The 19,753-nt window shown below is 38.3% G+C and overlaps 1 protein-coding gene across 11 annotated transcripts in view; it reads right to left on the bottom strand.

Moving 5' to 3' along the window:
* The window catches only part of tenm4 (teneurin transmembrane protein 4), a 269,283-nt gene that overhangs the window by 114,006 nt on the left and 135,524 nt on the right, over nt 1-19,753 (bottom strand). For 10 of the 11 annotated variants that reach the window (XM_088079182.1, XM_088079181.1, XM_088079183.1 and 7 more), the window contains one exon: nt 11,486-11,707. The exons of the other annotated variant lie outside the window; for it this stretch is intronic. In XM_088079182.1, coding sequence (XP_087935308.1) covers nt 11,486-11,707 — 222 coding nt within the window. The remainder of the gene's footprint in view (nt 1-11,485; nt 11,708-19,753) is intronic. 11 annotated transcript variants of the gene reach the window in all.

Below are 19,753 nucleotides of genomic sequence, written 5' to 3'. Positions count from 1 at the left end.
AAATGCAATGATACGCACATTGAAACTGTGAGCATCTGCTATTTATTTGAATAACACACCAACCTGATAATGTGCTTAAATAATGTGTGAATAACACACCCATGGGTGAATAACACCTTTGGGTGCAAGAATAACACATACATTGGTGCATGAACAAAGTATTGACTGTCCTGTGGGCTAACAGATGTCACTGTTAGCTAGACCGGTAGGAGGATGGATTTATGTAAATGTGATGCAAATGAGCAGCCACTGTTACCTGGCTCCCCAGGTAGGTGAGAATCTTTCAGAAACTTTGAGGCTGGATTTCTTACAAAACTAGTCTGACCAATGCCTACATTCAAATGGCCACATCTCCTTTTTTTCAGATTTCCATGTGTTAGACATCGTTCGGAAGCTTAGAAACTACACTTTCAGAATCTGTAAATAACTCAAAATGCCCCTTGGGCGACTTGTTCCTGGTTTTTCCATGGCTGGACACAAATATTTGTGCATGTAAACACAGTCAATGTTAGCTATTCGCTTTGGTAATAATCTGCCTTTATCAGGTGCATGTCATTTTCAGGTTTGCATTGGTCATCTTATAAGAAGTTGACACATACTGTTCAAGAGCTTTTAGGAGACAAAACTTATTCTTTGTTCCTTTTTTTATTCTTTTACAGCACTGTTGTCACTTTACATCAGAGGACTTGAAACTGTTTGATATGAAGTCTATAGGAACAGGTTGTACCCACAGGTCCTATATGCACTGTTTGTTACGCTCTGTACTTCACAAGATAGAAGACCAATGTCCTTGTGCACTCTGTATCCGTTTATTTCCACATCTGTTAGGCCATTCATCAATCAATGAACTCCTGGCTTTACACAGAGTGAAAGAGTGGCTTTCCTTTATAGTAGCAAGCCTCCTTTATTTCACAGATATCCACAACACTAAATTGCCAATTTACAGCAGACAGAGTAGAATATAGACACGCACAAGGCTTATTTTGTATAATCAGCTTCTTTATTAAAGCTATATCTACTCACAACAGTCAAGAAGCTTAGTCTCATTTCTTTTTAGGGATTGTAAACATAAAGATACAATATTGACATGTGTCGGTCAAGGTAGATTGATTTTTTTTTTTAAATTAAAAAAAAAAACTTTAGTGTACTGAGAACATACTAGCCTAAAGCCTTGGTGCTTGTGCCACTTTCAGAAAGTGGAAAGAAAGCTTTTGTGTTCTCAGGTTACATGCTAATAAATGGCTCAGCAGGGAAAATTAAGACAACAATGGAGTGTGCTGCATTTAATCCGAAAGCATATCCTAACTTCTCTTCCTGCAAGGTTTTCACACACGTGCCTTACAGGAAGCATGGCAGTTCTACACATCCTCACACTTACAGTGATTTAGCTTGTTTCTGTTCTGTGTGATTTATTAGCTATCATCAGATACAAGGAGAAGACACTAAGTTTTACCTTCAGACTCTATTTTGAACCTGGCTCACTGCCACACAGTCCACATGTTTTATAAGATGAACCACTGAAGGAATCAAGTGCTATATCATGCATCTGTCGCACTGATAGATGGCTTCATACTGAGCACACTTTTGCACAATGCTGCCCTTGTAATTAGCTGAACCACTGTGAGAGCTCCGCGCACCACAGTCCTCATGAACAATGGACTGGTGTGAGGTAAAACCACACAGTTGTTGATGACCTCCCTCGTGCTCAGTAGTGTACCTGATTTCAAAAGCCATTAATAAGGTTATGCTAATTCAATACAGGGACAGCACAGACGTACGCAGCAAAATATATCACAAGGACAAATGCATCACGGCTTTGGAATGCATTTACTGCTCAGTAAACAAATACTTGACTTCCTATGACGATCAAGCAAATGTGGGGCAACAAGTGAGTCATTTTTCTAACACTTGGTCACACTGTTTCCTCTGAGGACCGCATTTGCAATATATTATAAGATTTATGCTTTCTGTTACTTTGTCCACACCCTGCCAGAAAAGCACCATAACTGGAACTTGTTGTTTATAGACCAAATTACTTTTGCTAATTAATACAAACTGTGTGTTTAGGAATTACATGTGTAATATATATGTTGATCAGGCACGTGGTAAAAAAGAATTTATCTTTTTTTTTCCTGGAGAATGGAAGTAGCAGTAGTACTGAGCCATCTCGTTTCCTTCTCATCTCTGTTGAGAGATGCATATTCACAGTAACGATCGCGCGCTGACAAGAAAATGATCGTGGGTTAAGACAAAGATTATGAGCTGAAACGCAAGCATTTCAAACATCTTGGAAACAGGAGTTTAGTTGTGTAGCATTACAGGATGTAGGTAAAAGATTGGGAATGAGAATTAACTCGAGTCTTTGTTGTTGTTTGCTAACTGTTTGTATGTCAATTGTATGTCAATAATGACAATTTGTATGAGGTAAATCAAAAATTACTTGACCGACTTGGCCAGGAAGTAGAGTTTATACACGGATTTATAAACATGTGCATGGATTAATACATTTTTATTTGAGCATTAATCAAAGGACAGAAAGTATCAGCAAGTAGTATTAGTATTAGCAAGTAGTATTAGTATTAGTATTAGTATTATATGTTTCATAAAAAGTATGAAACATAATTCTTGGTAGGGGACTCTGTCTTAGACTCCTGTGTGGTTATTTTAACATAAAAGTAATCTGCTGTGCAGGTTTACTCATTTGTAGCATAATAGTTAGAAATATCACATGACAATCTAATCCACATTTAAATTCAAGTTTCCCAATGTACAGTATATGGATTAAGTTGATTTTTAATTTTTGTTCACTACTATCTGCTGAAAGTCCTTATACTGTATACTTTTATGAGCTCTTTCATTATTTTGAATAAAAAGCCAGGGTACCTACTAGTGTTGTCAAAAATATAAATTTATTTACTGTTGTGGAAAGAATTATTCAGTATAAAAGTAGTTGAATGTCATCATGTAAAACAATAGTAATTGTATAAATGTATGATTCATCCATAGTCACGGTTTAGGTTCTTTGGAAGACCTCAAAGTTCTTCTTTGTCTGCATGTAGGCATTTGAAGAGGCTCCTGTCTGAAGGTTAAGATACTCCAAATAAATATTCCAGTGCTAGATATATGTGTATATGTAAAGTACATAATATAAAGCTGACTGTAAGTTTACTGTATGTCTTTGTCCATGTACAATCTGTAGCAAGAGCTTCTCATATCCAAATTGTGTTGTCATTAATCCCATCTAGTTTATTTTTTAATTCATCAAATGAAGATTGACAAGAGTACACATTTTTTAAATATCAGATACATATCATTTCTGAATGCTTAGGTTCTCTTACTAATTTTCCACCGTACTGACACACTGGTAACAGCTGTGCTCTCTCGCTTTGTGTTATTGTCAATGTTTACGAGTCATTCTGCTGTTCTCTGCGGCTAACGAAGAAAAGAACAATTGACCCTGTCATGTAATAGCTTTGTTATATTTATCTTCAAATCAAAACTTTCAAATGTATGCCCCTAAAGTCAATTTTTCCCCATGGTATTGAAAATCATATCAATTATTGTTATTTCTCCAGGTGTTGTATTAAAGCTAGAAATTCCAGTATCATAAAAACATTACTATTACTTTTTCATTAACCACACAACATGAAGTATTTAAAAGAACTCTGTGCAAGTGTTGCTCAAACGTTTTGCAATCTGCACAGAAGTGTTGCAACAGTTAACTCGCCTACATCATTTGCCCACATATTTGCATTTAAACATCGCAATGTTAATGAACCGTACAACATGTGGCACACAAAAAGAACAAGATAAACACAACATCATGATTTAAATTTACCACTTCACTGTATGCATGTCTTTGTTTATCTAACCAATAGCCCTTCAACAGCACAGGTAAGTTGTCACTGTTATTTTCATGGAGATAAACAAAAAGACGAAAGAAGAAAGTCCATGAGACAAAGCACGGAGCAACATGACCCCCACAGATGTGGCGATTCAGCAACAATTATTCACTACTATCCAAAGGACAGGAAAAATAAATGGTTTTCTATTGACCTGCTCTGCACAACGAAATTGGCAAGAAAAGGAGATTCATTTGTTATCAGAGGGACAGAGAAGGGGGACTTTGCTACAATAGCCAAACTTTCACATGGCATTCAAAACAGAGCCTACAGATACCCATTCAGTCTGGGAATGTGGGTTTTTCATTTTTCTTCCTAACAGATGTATGCAATGGTTAAGGCCTCCTGACGCTATTCTAGACAAGCAATTAAAGCAAATCCACTTCATTAGCCAGGACCTCAACCCCCACCATGAGAGATAAACTTGTCTGGCTAATGGTTGGATGTTATACTCGCTGGAAGACAACGGTCCAACGTGTGAGGAATCAAAAAGTTACAATATAAAATTCAAGGGAAAAAAATGACATTTTAACACCTTAAAATATTTAAACAAGGTAATAGATTTAGGAACAAGTGACAATTTTTTGGTGATAAGTAGTCTTTAACGATGACAGATATCTGAGCACATTGACTTTGGACTCATGAACCACTGAATTTACTTAAAGAGAAATCTAGCACATATCTCATGACAGTGAACAGCGTGCGTGTTTTGATGCTGATCCCTAACTAGATGTAGAATAAAAATTTCAAAATATGTTCTATTATTAAAAAAACAAATTTAGAGGTTTGTACAGCTTTGCTAGGCATACTGTATGGGCTAACTGACTGCTTTGTATTTCTAAAAGGTTTATGTTGAATTTATGAAATGCATTTATTATACACAGATTCCAGTGTGGATTCCTGAAGACTGTACTCAGTATCCAAAGGTGATACAAATCAGCAAATGCCATGAAATGAATAATTCAAAATGTCATAAATCTGACTCGTCTAGGGATCGCCATACATTTCTTATTGGTACAGGTGTGTAGTACTTGTAGTGGAACCTGTTGTTTAATATATATCACAGTTAAATCAATTCAAATGTAGAATGCACTGACATAAAAGTTTGAGAATTTTAAAACTTTTACACAGGAGTAACTTTTCTTGTCAGTGATATTAATGAACAGCAACTGTCTGAGTTACAAAACAACAAAACTGCTTCTCTTCCATAAGATGTTGCAAAGAAAAAAAATCCTGTTTCTAGGAGTACGTTTTTGCAAAGTAGCAAATTAACGCTGACTTGTCAGTAATGATGCCACTCTACAACCGAAAAGTACTGCAAATGTCACCTTCGACATCAGCTGTCTTGCCTGACTAAAATCAGCTACAGTAGTCATGGAAACAATTTAATAAATGGCACTATAGCAGAAAACCTGTATGTAAAGGAACAGATTTTATTTTTTACTGGATAAATATTTCATTAGTTTCGTAGCAACCAGATGGTAGCTATAGCAAATCTGTAGCACTTAGAGCTATAATTGATAACTTTTATAAAAAAATATTAATATTCATATTTGCTGAAAGTGAGACACATCATCTGTGAAAAAAATTATATTCTTTTGCCTACTCTTTTGCCTTGTAGCACCTCTAATGGCTTTTCCACCAATCAGAGCCAAGGAGTCTCAAACGCAGCTGTCAATCACTGTTTGTGGACTGCAGTCAAACCACCAAAACAGGCCGTTTTTTGTGTGTAAGGCCCCAAGGAAATGTGTCGGGCATTGAAGCCAGTTTTCATAGTGGCCATTAACTTACATGGTGAAAGACACATCTGTAACTCAGTCCTGCAAAATGACTTGTTTTATTGACAGAATTTAATCCATTCCATCCCAGAACATTAAAAAAGTCGAGACAAGCTGCAAGATTAAATCAATGCACATTTGTACCATAATATACCATATGCCTTGGAAAAATTTCAGGAAGGTATGAATGTATCAAATATTGCATACCCCCCAAGCCTAAAATCTAAATATGAAAACATAACAGTGGCATTATACTTGCCACATTTATGGAGCCACACTAGGTTCCAACTTAATTTTCCCCTCTGTCCAGGGAGCAGGTCCATTTCAGAGCAAGGACAGTGGATAAAATCCACAGCACTGATGGTCACACCTGATGAAATAAAAAGATATGACATGCCACGGACACCCGATCAACGCACTGAGGTGTGAGCTATTCGATACAGAATTAATCAAAAGCTATCCAGCGCCCGGATAAATCATTAAATCTTGCTTACTGCTACAGCCCCTATGGCTAATCATAGGAGCAAAATTTCCAGTTGAGTAGCATTTGTCTATAAAAATACAAATAGAATTTGTCATGAAGGCAGTGAAGCTGCACTCTCCCCTGGCTCCCTGAAGCTGCTTCTCTCTGCTGGCCCTGCTGTTTCCTACACCATTAGAAAAGTCTGAAGGGAAGAGCCATGCGGGAATACTAGCTGTCTTTCCTGGACTCATTTGAGAGGTAACAGGTACCACAAACAACACGAGGTGGGTACAACGCTCAGCTCTTGACTGGCTCTCTCCGTGGGGATGAGGGGGAAAAGACCTCCTGGAATCCAGATATGAGCTTGCCTTTATTACTAACTAGAGGAGAAAAACCTCGTGTTGTACATAACATCCTGTCACCAGCCCTCACTGAGGCACCAAATGAGGCATGAAACTCAAAGTACTAGTTTCACACAATATATATTATAGGCCAACATGTTCTCATCCCACGTCATCACATGTTGCCGCTTTGTGGGGGACTTTCACATCTACATATTACGCTCTTGGTATCCTTCTGCATCTCCTGTTCATGTTTCAGGATTCTGCTACCGTGATGTCAACAAATGCACATAGCGGGAGCATGCTGCACGTGGTTATGTTTAGGCAACGAAAGCACATGGTAACTAACACCGGGACATCAAAAAATGCACATGCTGCCACAGATGGTCAGGATTAGGAAAAAGAGGCACATGGTAAGGTTTAGAGAAAAACATCAGTCAGACTGGAAGTAAACACTGGACTCCTGCATGAATGTCCGGGGTTTGTTGGGTACATTCACCGTCCCTCCCACCCACCTCATAGGGACCTTCGTGGTTCCAATATTACGTTGTTACTGGCAGTGTTTTTAAACTGATAGCATCTAACGGTGTATCATGACAGCAAGTGCCGTCCAGGAGTCTGGTGGCTTATAATAACACTGCCAACGGCTCTGTCTGGCCGCATTTTAAGCCATTGACATCAAGTGGCGCATCATGTGGACGCTAAAGATGGCTTCTGGTATCAGGATCTTATGCCAAAAGCACAATTAAAGCAACGGTATTTGAGACTTCGGAACAGGTTGTATTTGCACATGTGGAATAAAACGCTAAGTCAAGTCGTTGCAAAAGTAAACTCAAACAAACAGAATAACAATAATAATACAAAACAATGAAAAAGAGAGTCATATTGAGGTTGTGTTTGCAACATCACCCATTAGGACTAGTCTTGGCATATGCTCTTCTCTCCCTTTTTGAGATCAAATGGATTTTCTGTCATTCTTTGAGCTGCCTTAGCAAGAACAAGACAAGTGGTTACATATGCTCTGTTCTGGATGTCACTCTGCTGCATATCCATCAAGAGGTTGAAGATTTTGTCAGAGGGCACAGATGGTCTGCAATTATCATGGAATGAAAGTGATGCATCTCAATTTATGTCAATGAAAAGAAGATATGTAGGTATGCAAAATGCATTATCCATGGTCTGTGCACTGATGAACAGCAAGTTGAATGGAAGCGGACAAATTGTCTGTTGGCTCCAGTTCATTGAAAACTCAACATCAACATCAAGCGAGAACGATTCCTTTTGATATGACAACTCCAAACTGGAATCTCACAGATTCAGAAAAACAGGGGCATGGCATGCGAGTGCCATGTGCTACTCATTAAATTATTATTCAGCCTCAGATAAGCATTCCTCATGGTGCCTGTGGATGAATTACTTTCTGGACTGACCTCTTTTAACCACATTTCCCTCGTCCTTGCAGACACAGGGGGATGATTAAGAAGTTCAAATGAAGACTTATTTGAATTCACACACAAGCACGTCCCCAAGCCTTCTACCCAGCTCAGCATTCCTGCTTGGTCAGCTGTGAGGTGGTGGTGCGTTGGCCCTTTCACCAGGGAGACCGGCTGCACTGAAAGCCAGCACTCCCCGACCCCATGCTGTTTTGCATTAAGAAATGCTAATACTGGGGAGGTTGCAGTGTCTCAGATCTTGCAGCTCAGCGTGGCAGCGGGCTCCCACTGGCAGTCTCCCCAGGAAGAAGCCCCTCAGAGAAAGCCGAGGGCCACAGTGAAACACATGCTTCACAAAAGGACTGCAGGCTTCAGCGAGCAGCCTCGTCAGCCTCACAGAAACCCTGGCTCAGTGTTCTTCCAAATGAAAACAGGATCCCGAAAAAGAAAAAAAATAAACACTGCAGCCTTGGAGGCTACTAATGTGAATAACGATATGCTGCTGAGAGCATTTACTTGTTCAAAATCCAGCATAACATTTCAAGTCCTGTATGTGGGCTCAAAGATGACCTTGAGCAAATGTAATCTGAAGTGATAAAAAGCCACCTGTTTTCCAGTGCAACAGATACACTGTGAGCCAATTATTTTAGGCATACATAGTTTTCTGTGGTTGTTTACTGACAGCAAAAAGTAAATATTCCCTGCGCCGTGTCAACTCTGAATTTGAATATTTCCTTTAATAACTGACCTGCATGTCAAAGAGATGCGATTTGATATTCCAGCCATTTTACCATGGTGGCTTTTGAATTACATTTTTTTGCTTGTGTAATTCTCACTGAAGACCTGAGATGCATACCTAATTCTAGATTACACTACATTTGGCAACATGGAGTCTTTTTTTCCCAATTCCAACCTCTGCATGAAACAGAACAGATTAGAATTCCTTTTTCATAAATTTGATTAGTGAATACTGAAAATGTGTGATCTTTGATTTAATCATGTTGGCTATGCAGTTGTGCTTCAGTAGCCCTGCTCTGTATGCCAAATCTTCACCACAGCCTCTCTGGCTCACTTTCTTTTTGTCACCTTGAGAAAATGAGGTTTATGTTGCTGAAGGGAACAGTCTCACCTTACGTTGAACAAGTTTTAATGAAGTCATTTCATACCCTGGAATGGTGAAACTAGTCTAGGTTGAGTTATTAACTTATATATATTATATGCCAGAGAAGCTTTAGGGGCTGGAAATATTTCACATAGAGAACCATCAGAAATCACTCTCTCCTCTGTGAGAATCAACACACAAAACCGAGCAAGGCACATGCTAAACATACATGACAATAATAGATTTAACCAGGGTTAATTGTTAAAATGGTCTTTTTTTTTTTTTTTTTACTAAATCAGCTATATTAGACATCACTTTTTCATTAAATTCAAGCACCAGCTTTCAAAGAACATTCATTGGAAGTACATTGTGTTGCTCTCTGGAGTGAAAAAGTAAAATAAATCTGAACCAAAACTGCAAGATAAGCAGATTTGAATAAACAAAAGCTTATAAAGTATTTGGATGTGATGTGGAAAATTTGTGAGAAGGCATGGAGCAAGCTTACATGGCTCATTAGGTGGTTTAAGTGAACAAACAGTGGAGGCTCTTCTCTGTTCTCTTTCTGTTTGTAATTGGCTCCTTACTGTCAGAGATTTTCTGTAATTAAACACTGAAAAATGTCATAGAAGAAGCTCAAAGTAAAGCTTATTTTTCACAATTTCACTACTTATTTATAGATAACCGCAGCAAGGTGAAAGGTCCTCAGAATAGACAAGAGCGTCAATGTTGCTGAGATATTAAAGTGGGAAAAGACTTTGCACCCACTAGCAAGAGACACACGGAAACATGCTGTACTTTGCAACTTAAAAGGAATCTTTCAAAGCCCATGAATGACTATGGTGGGAACTAGAGCTGAGAATATTCGTCCTCAGTCGTCTCCTACCCCTCTCTGACAGCCCGAGGCCAACCTAAATGCTGTACCTATGCAAATCAGTGTCACTGTTATGAGACAAATCTGCTGCGGTAAAGGCCATTCCCCTCACCCATGTCCCCTGAAGCGCAGTCATGTCACTGCTGGTGACCAGCATGTTGCTACTGTGGATTTGGGGGGTGGGGGATTAATGCGACAGGATTAATAACTCATTCTCCAGGCTTTTCAAGCAGGCAGCTGGGGCACTTTGGAGAGTGATGTAATTCAACCCTTTGGGTAGTTAACTTGGAAGTGTGATCATTTATTTAGACCATTTTATTTTGTTTTGTGTTTCCTGTGCTGGTGGGAGAAGCAAGTAGATATTGTAGTTGAAAGGCATCAGCATTCAAATATCAAACAAAATCCCCTATTCAGCATGCAAATTGATGACTTATGGGAGATAGGCGGAATAAATCGCTGGGTTTGAATGACAACATTTTATGTTTTCATGTAGATGGATCGTAAACAAGGAAATATAACCTGCTACTCTTCCAAGTGTGAAATTCTGTAAACATAACAATAAATCCGGTTTCCTAAGGTTACCTTGAGGAAATACTTGAAATGTTCTTATGTTCATGCATTTTTCAGCGGTGTTATAAACAAAGTACAGTGAAGCATTGAGCATCAAGGCCTTCCAGTCCAGTAACGACTCCACAAGACGTATATGAATCTGTCGCAATCAGTTATACAGCGACAAACAAATAATACTATAGCAACTCAGTAAAACAATGTCACCCCACAGACCAGCCAAACTATATTCTCTGCCACACAATTTCATTAGTGCCCACAGTTACATACCAAATAAAATCTTCACCATAATTAAATGTCTAAGTTAACTGCTGATACAATGTGTAACAAACTTTGACTGTACATGTTTTACAGTCACTGAATTTTTTTTCAGCTGCCAACACTGTTTGCAGTTTAAGCGCAAATGTCATTCTGTCAGTCTGAATGAGTGTTAAGTCAACAGCAGGAGACACAGAGTGTTTCAACAGGAATAAGTAGCTGACATTTATTAATGAGAAAGCACATAGGGGATTTTCAAACCTAATCTAAGTCAAGGAGCAGTGTTTGAGTTGTTATCAACACATGAAACTACAGCTTTTCACGGGGCTAACGCTGTTTCTAATATAATTCAAAGCAGAGACTTGAACCCACAATAATTGTCTTTATTTCTCTCTTACTTCCTGTCTGGGGTGCGGAGGATGCATGCAGGCTATTGTTTCTAAAAGACTGTATGGAGGGATTGTAGATGGTTACTCCCACCAGCACGCATTGAAACTGAAGAGAATCTGTGACAAATATCTCCTACTGAACCAAAAATCGTCCATCTCTTTGAGTGAGGCTCTGAACTTTGCAGACCTTGCTTCAGAGAGTTCTGTGCATTTCCTGAGGCTACATATCGACTCAAAGTTTCAACTCTCTCTCATGGTGCTCGGAAAAAAAAAGGGACATATTCTTGCCCGTAGCCATCTGCGTGACCTATAACACAACATGTCCAGGAGCTGGGGAAGGCTAACCTCCAGAAAGCAACAGTAGTTTGAAAACCAACTCACCATCAGCAGTTGCAGTGGCAGGAGCATACAGGTTCCCTGAGCCAGTTTTAACTAAGAATGAATTGGGGCCAAACTCATCCTCAGAGTCAGAGTCCTGGGCTGGCTGAGCCGCACAGTTACCTAGCAACCCTCCCTGGCTCTCATTGGCTGCAATGGAAGGGGGAGGGTATGGGAGCTGCTCAACAGGGGAGGAGGAGGCGGATGAACAATGCAGCGGAGGACCTGTGGACCACAAACAGAGACAACACATGGGGGGGAAATGAAACACACCCAAACACAAGCAACATCACATAGGAGCAGAACACACACACACGCACGCAGGCGAGACTCAACTCTGACACTTCAAAAACAAACAGGGACACATCTGCCTTTGTCTCTGCCACCTCACCCCAGCTGGGAGGAACAATACAAACAACTAAAATGACTTTGAGATAGAATAGAAAGGCAAATGCTTGGCACTGGTTTAGAGAAATAAAAACAACAAAACACCTTTTTGGTATGTTAAATGCAAAAAAAGGAGAACAACTCCTGGTTCAAAGCTCTAATCTTGGAAAAAAGGGCTCTTCAGTGAGGGTGTATGCATACATTGAAGCATATCCTATATGCAGAACAAGAGCATGTTATGGCAGAAACTAAAATACAACTAAAAAATACTGTCTGTTTAAAGAGTCTTTAAAGAAGCATTTAACATGATCGCCCTTTAAAAAAAATACAAAGAGTACACAAGCAGATTCAAATTTGTGTATTAGGCAGAGGAAACATGAAGAATATGTTCCCAAATATGGCGAAGTTGTTAATACCCCCCCCCCCCCGTGGAAATACATATAACCCCTGCCAGCCGAGAAATGAATGCGACCCAACCAATCTTTCCTATTTCTTCTGTTTTCGGTGTCCAGCTCAGCTTTCCTACTTGTCAGTAATATAAAATACTGCAGGGATCAAACTGGCTACTCACCTTAACAGCTGAATATAAATAATTTACAGTTGTGATTATTTAAAGCACCTTGTTATATACCAATACGCAACCCTAATTCTTACATACGAATATCATACAATTTCCTCTTTCAGGGCTTATTGCCTCCAATCCCCATGCTGTCATGCAATGTTAAATCTCCACAGAGCTCCTATTAATGTGTGATTAACTTTTGATGCAGCTCTGCGCCACACTGAAAATGGAGTACTTAAGCAACATGACTGCAGTGAACAAAGCCATCAGTTTGGTGCTCTCCCTGTCTTCTCATCAGTCCGTCGGTCTTGATGTCGAAATTCCTGCTGACTGGACTGTCATCCATCAGGAGAGATAAATTTTCTCTCGCTCTGTAATGATCCCTGCAGAGTATTAAAGTACGACTCACTGACTCGCATCTAATTAGGAAACAATTAGTGATATTAACATATCAGCCGCAGCCCTACACAAGCAGCAAATGTCCACTGCCCTAGAGAGTCACAGTTTGTACTTTATGTATACTGCACGCCACACACTTCATTTCTCTCTCATTTCTCTAATGCCGGTGCAGGTATTGGGTGCAGAGGCGCAGTGGTCATGTTGTGGGTTAATGAGTGAGACGCTGCTGTGCTTGAATATATAGCGATGCACTACCACAAGAGGAAGAGCTGTTAAAAAGAGAGCATCATTACAGTCATCTCCAGAATCCCTTGGATACATCTAAGTGACAACATTTAGCGTGTGCCAAAACAACAACACTGCTGAACAGAGTACCACTCACTGAGCTAGTATCTACCGCTACAACACAGAGGCATGACTGAAATTCTGTCATGAAATTCTTGACATGCTGCACCAGGTCCTGGGACTGAATGTTACAGCATTTTCCCCAAAGAGAGGCTTCATCAATAAGACAAGAAAAGATTAAAGTCCTCTAAAAATGGTCAAAGTCATAACCTAAATGAGGTCAAGGTAGTCAGCAGCCATTAGTATTGCGCACAGAGGTTTTACTGCCTCACTGTGTTTAATTAATGCTGGCTGGTGCAGTTCATGCCCGAACCACATGCACCTAAAGTCACAGACAGGGTTTCAGCGGGCTAAAAGCCACAGTTCGACATGGCCAGAGAAGTTTCACTGGCTGCCAGACTTGATTGCCTTTGCATTCACTCACTATATTACAGCAGCAATAGGAGACCTTTACTTAGGAGCCCCTGAACCATGCACTGCTGCTTCAGGTCCTGACAGCCACAGGAAGTGCCAATCACTGCCTGGTTTGGCCTGACTGCAAACACACCACCACCCACTGCATTAAAGGTCTTAATCAACTCATTAGCAAACCAATTAAGAGAACGGTAGTTAAGAATAACTACTCATGATATTGTAGTATTTAGTGCAACACCTTCTCCTTAAAGAAAATTTAGGAAAACATGACTTTTAATATATTGTAGAATATAACTGATAATTACAGATTCAGTGACTATGAAATTATTCATTCTGCACATTATGAAATTAGATGCATTTTGATTTGCTTCAAAAATATTTTGAAAAGCAGAGTTGTTCCACAGAGTAAGTTGTAAAACATAACTAAAGTGGAAATTCAGGAGATGTAAACCGTATATCAAAGCCAGAGTTCAAAGAATGACATTTATTTTCAAGGGAAAAACGATAACAGTATGTGGTGCTGGTATTAAAGTCGGAAGCTGAACAGCAGCAGAAACATGGGAATGTGGGCAGACAGCTATGCATCAATCTTTTTTTTTCTCTTTTTTTTACAACCTAACTTACAATAAATAAGCTAGTAGGTGTTGTGTCCATGTTGAACTGAAGAACTCTGGGAAACCACATAAATGTTGATGTGCATGCACTGGCTGTAAGAAATATAGAGCTTGATATCATTTGATTGCAGGGTAATTTCTCCTGCTATGGGACCACCCTGGTGTTTTATCTGCACAGTGCTTGCCAGTGGTGGTGGGGAATTTGAAAAACATAATGTAATATATGATATCAATTTACACTGACATAAAATACATTTTCTGGAAATTCAGTTTCGAGATCGTTTATAGATAATATAACCAGATGGTCTTGTTAGCTGAAACAAGAAATTCCTAGAAATTCAATATTAGAATAAAACAGTCCTGTTCACTCATTTGCATTCTTACCTGCTATTGTTTAATATATCTGCATATATTGAAGGGCACCTGGGTAGCGTATAGTAAATTAAGGAAAGCAGTACTAGTTCAAAAAATCTCAACTGTCTTAACAAATATATTGCATAGCCTAAAACTGTGACAAAAATCAGTTTTTGGGAGAATGCTATATTTTTCAAAAGGTCACATTTGAAAGTATTAAATATTAGCAAGCTACCAGCTAATACAAGCATGTAAGTGCAAAAACATATATATAAAGCTACAGTAGCTCACATCTTTAACCCCTTCAAAAACAGGCAAATTGACCTGATTTCTTTTGAAAATATTGGCAGAAGGCAATGAACAACTTCAGGAAATTGAGCCAGAAATAGGCAAGAAATTACTAAACAAAGGGGAAAGTAAAATATAATTATGATAGTTGGGATATTTCTTGACAAGTTAGTTATTGCTTTTTTTCTCTGTGCATTTAAAAGAAATTTAACCAACTTGCTCAGCGTTCAAAGGCTTAAACACTTGTGAAAATGTCAATGTACAGCACAAGGAAAGTTATGTAAATCCAGGTTTCAAAAGGTTAACATCAGAATCACACTGCAAAAAAATGACACATTGACTAAGCTAAATATAAAAGTCAGGAGTTCAAAATGATCTACAAGTATCCAACACTAAAATTCAATGCTTTTAAACACCTTTTCAAGATACTTTTTAAACAAAGTTAAGACTGATTTTGGGACAAATCAGCTTTTATTTATGTATTTCTGGAACATATTTAGGTGGAAGCAAATTTGTGGTAGTTTTTTTATAGGAATATTATAGGAATATATATATATAATATTAGAGTGAGGTAATTAATCTGCATTTTGCAATGTGCAAGTTGTATTTGTAAAATCACAAATGTAGACGTTCATACAGAAAAGCTTGACTAATACTGACAAATAAAATTAAAAGATGTATAAATTAAATTATATGTTATTATTTTTGCTGGCAAGTATTTAATGACTATTTAGGTCTAATACCTATAAAATGTATTTAAGGAATTGTTAGGCTCTTTAAGGACCTGCAGACACCATCGTCGAAATACAGTTATTTCAAATAATCAGTTTTTTTCCAACTAAAGACTTCCTCCTTTGATCTGATAAATTCATAAAATACTGAAAAATGCCTGTGAGGATTTCAAGATGACACAAGAGGTGTACAAATCACTTATTATATCTGACTAAGACTCTAAAACCCCAATATATCCAATTTATAATTATAGAAAATTGGAGAAAGGCATATCTTTGCCGGAGCCAGCTTCATTACTGACATTAACAATTCATTAGTTTTCAAAAACTATTTTTTAATTTATTTTCTGTCAATCATCTATTCAATTATGCTGCTAACTAATCAATTCTAACTAATCAACTAATTGCTTCAGCACTACAACCAATAATTACAAACTTCAACAGGATTTTTAAATAAACCTTTTGCTCGAAAGACTTCTGACGAGCTCTGTATATTATGTTAATGTGATCAATCTGTGTATGCATGTCTGTGTACTCCTGGTTGTGTATATGTGTTGCATAACATGTGGAGGCAGGAGGAGACATCAGTGCAGTTATTTAAGATGTACAGACCCACAGTAACTGCAATCATTAATGTAGGGACTGTAATGCAGAGTCATGCATTGGTAGCTATGAGCAGAATTACAATGATCAAGTTTCTGCAGGAGGAAGAGGCAGAATCAGTTATTATCACTGTGCGAATATACACATGAACATTTATGTTTTTTAAAATCGGTTTATTTGAGAAGTCTTATCCGGCCAAGGAAGAGTATATTATATTAGGTAAACAGATAACATAATATAGCAGGAGGATGTAGTCGAGTGAAAAGAAAATCAAGTAAGAGGAGTCTGCATCTCAAAGCCCTGATTTTTAATTATTTCTCCTAAACTGAGCTGATCTTTCTGATTTGGCCTCTAATTGCAGTACATTCTGAAGCTATGAATAGAAATTCATATATATTCAATGAGATAAGAGTTGTCGTCTTCAAATACACAGTCTAATAAATAAAACATATGACTACCTATGTACTGCACACCCACAATACTGAGCAAGGTGAAGCAGATGTGTGACTCCACAGTGACAACAGGAATTATCTGTTTGTTCAAGGACTACAGCTGCAGGCAGCATTTATAAAAGATGCAGCGTATTTGCAGTTGAACGGTGACGAAAAAACAAACATCTCGGCGCCTGTCCTGTACGATCAACCGATGCCATGTGGCATACAAAGCATACAGGAAGCGGAGGAATGACTCAGAGTCTCAGCGGGGACCGAGTGTCATCATCACACTGCTACTCCGGTTGTAAAATGCAGATTGTGTTGAATCTCCATTTTACAACAGAGTGCGATGGTCTGTATGCAGGATTCATGTAGTCAAAATACAAGCATTTTTAATCTTAATGTTCTACCGTGACGCCAGGGCAAAGAACAAAGAACAACAACAACAAAAAAAAAATCAGAGCGTTACTACATTGACTTGGACAGTCGCGTAGCAGCTTTTGCACTGGGGCATGTGAAAGGTTGGCAGTTTGGCAGATCAGTAAAATGTTGCGTAATTTGCTCCTGGCACCAAATTTTGTTATCCAGTGTAGGTGGAGAGGGATTTACTCCAAGATGTGATGTTTAAAGCTTTTGTCATATTTTCAGCTGTTTGACTCCTTTGAATTTTGTACTATTACCACCATCATCAAAGGCCAGAATGTGAACATTTTTGGGGATCCTTCCCGGTCTTGTAACTGATTTCACTATATTTGCATGTGGAGGTCAGAGTGAAATGGTTAGCTCTATTTTTGTATGGGCACATGGTACTTAACACAAAGTGGAATTTCCTATGCGCAGTGGGTTTTGTTCCCCACGCATTCCTAAATGCTTGCTTGGTATTTTGTAGTGCAAATCACAGATGCATGCCTGTTGGGTTTTGAAATTTTGGGGATTTTCAGGATTCACCACATTTTGCACCATCCAAACCTCGGCTTCTCAAGTGAACAACATACTGTGCTTCCTGCACCTTTGTTCTGTGTTATTTCAAACCCTTTCACATTACCAGGGCATCATATATAGCAGCTTGGTCAGCGGCTGTTGGCGTCTAATTTCTTCGCACAAGGCATCCTTTAGCATTTGTTTTTGACATACTAGGTTCAACTGACTCCAATACAAACCCATCCACTGCAATGATGTACTCTGACGAACACTTAAGTTTGCCTAGGGAGGTAGGAGGTAGGGGTAGTAATCTACTTTATGAATTTGTCATCACGTGAGACATATGACCTTACTTACAAAGTAAAATTACGTAACAAACGTACTTATTTAAAGTCAAAACAAGATCCTTTTTTAACGCATATCCAAGTAAACTCAAAGGAGTTTTGGTGACAAACCTACACTTCCTGTGAACATAGAAGTTTATTTTGGAAAGAAACTATGTAACAAGCACTCAACAAGAGTTGATGTCTACACTGCTCCTTGCCACAGTACAACAACTCTTTTGCATGTAAGGGTGGAAACAAGAACAACCTTTCAACATCTTGCGAAAATGCAACACACACAGGAGAAGAAATGTACCATTTTTGTACGCCTAGCTTGTCATCTCCCAATACCCCATCCACCTCTGGTATGTTAAAGTCTACAATAGTGAATTGTTCAAAACACTGCTATTGCAGGATGTATATGTATAAGTTGTACCATAAAATCTTGAATATACCCATCCCTAGTACCTAGAGTGTCATAGTTTGAAGCACAGGGCCACTTACCAGGCTGCTGCATTTGACAAGTTGGAAGTGTGAATCTAATTGGTGACGGTGCATATTCACACACTCTTCAATAATTTCTAACTGCTTCACTTTAATTATACATTCTTCAACTGGCAGACGTCAAATTGCACAGATAAAAAAAAAAGTGGTAGTAATGTCAAGAAGGCGTGCTAAAGATTAATGTCTGATTCTTACAACCATCTGTCAGCTTTCATGTATGAAGGCTTTCCTTTTCTGTTGATTAACTCTCTTTGGAGACATCTGACGGCAGAAGGTATGTGTTCCTTCTGTAGGGTCTCATTTGAGTGGCACACATTGTGAAAGTGGGACCATGCACACCAGATCCAAGGGCAACTTTGATTAAATCTTGAGGTCTTTGATTAAATCTAAAGGTTTTCATGTGAATTTTAACCTTGTCATCTGTATGTCAGTATTCTTGACAGTCTCGTGGAATAAAACGTATAAGAAGTGCTGGAGACCTTGTTATAAATGCATGCCTATTTTGAATATTAATCCTACATTCGATGCATAACACTTTAAAACTTGGACGGACATCAGTTTTCTTGAGCTGCGTTCAGATGCCTTTCATGACCTTTGACGCTTAAGCAAACTGGTTACATTACTTGAAAAAAAATGGGAAAAAAGGCAATGAGTAGCTTGACAAGAAATGTCCTACACATTTCAAGAAATTAGTAGATTAAGAAATTAGTCAGTTAGTTTGTGGGAAAATGACCTGAATGTATCATTATCATTACATATATATATATATATATATATATATATATATATATTTATATAACATTTTTTACAGAATTATTGTCATTTTAAGATTTTTTTTCTCCAAATTATTTCCTTTTTTTTTAATTATTTCCTCTCCTTTTTTTCATTTTATTGCTAATTTTCTGTTAACTTTCTTGTGCTTTTGTTTTAGTTTTTTCTTGTTTCTGAATAGTTTCTTCTTAAGATAGTCAGTGCATTTTTCCCATTTTAAAAGAAATCAAGCAAATTTGCCCAGGTTTCAGCTTGTTAAGTATCTGGTATCTGGACCATGAGTTTTCATGTCATTAGACTTGAACATTAACTCATGATATCTAATTCATACTATCTTGTGTTTGCTTTGAAGCATTAAGGACACTTTGAGTCTGTACGAAGGGAAAAAGAAGACACTTCGTTTTATAAAAAAGCCTATTATGCCAGACCTGATACAAATAATTGTCATTTAATTGTATTATATTTGCCTACAAGGTACTCTGGCCGACAAGGTACCTTAATTGGTTATCTAATAGCTTTAGAATTGCCTGGGCATCATCAATTCCCTTTTCAGCATTTCAACTTTGTCCCTCTAATGATGTCCCGTTGCTCAGCTCTAGGGGCCATGTTTACAGTGCAGCA

This window comes from Plectropomus leopardus, chromosome 6 (assembly GCF_026936395.1).
Source record: "Plectropomus leopardus strain MGB_pleo_1.0 chromosome 6, ASM2693639v1, whole genome shotgun sequence".
Taxonomy (NCBI): domain Eukaryota; kingdom Metazoa; phylum Chordata; class Actinopteri; order Perciformes; family Serranidae; genus Plectropomus; species Plectropomus leopardus.
The sequence above is the reverse complement of the archived record's forward strand: the minus strand, read 5'-3'. Positions and strand labels throughout refer to the sequence as shown.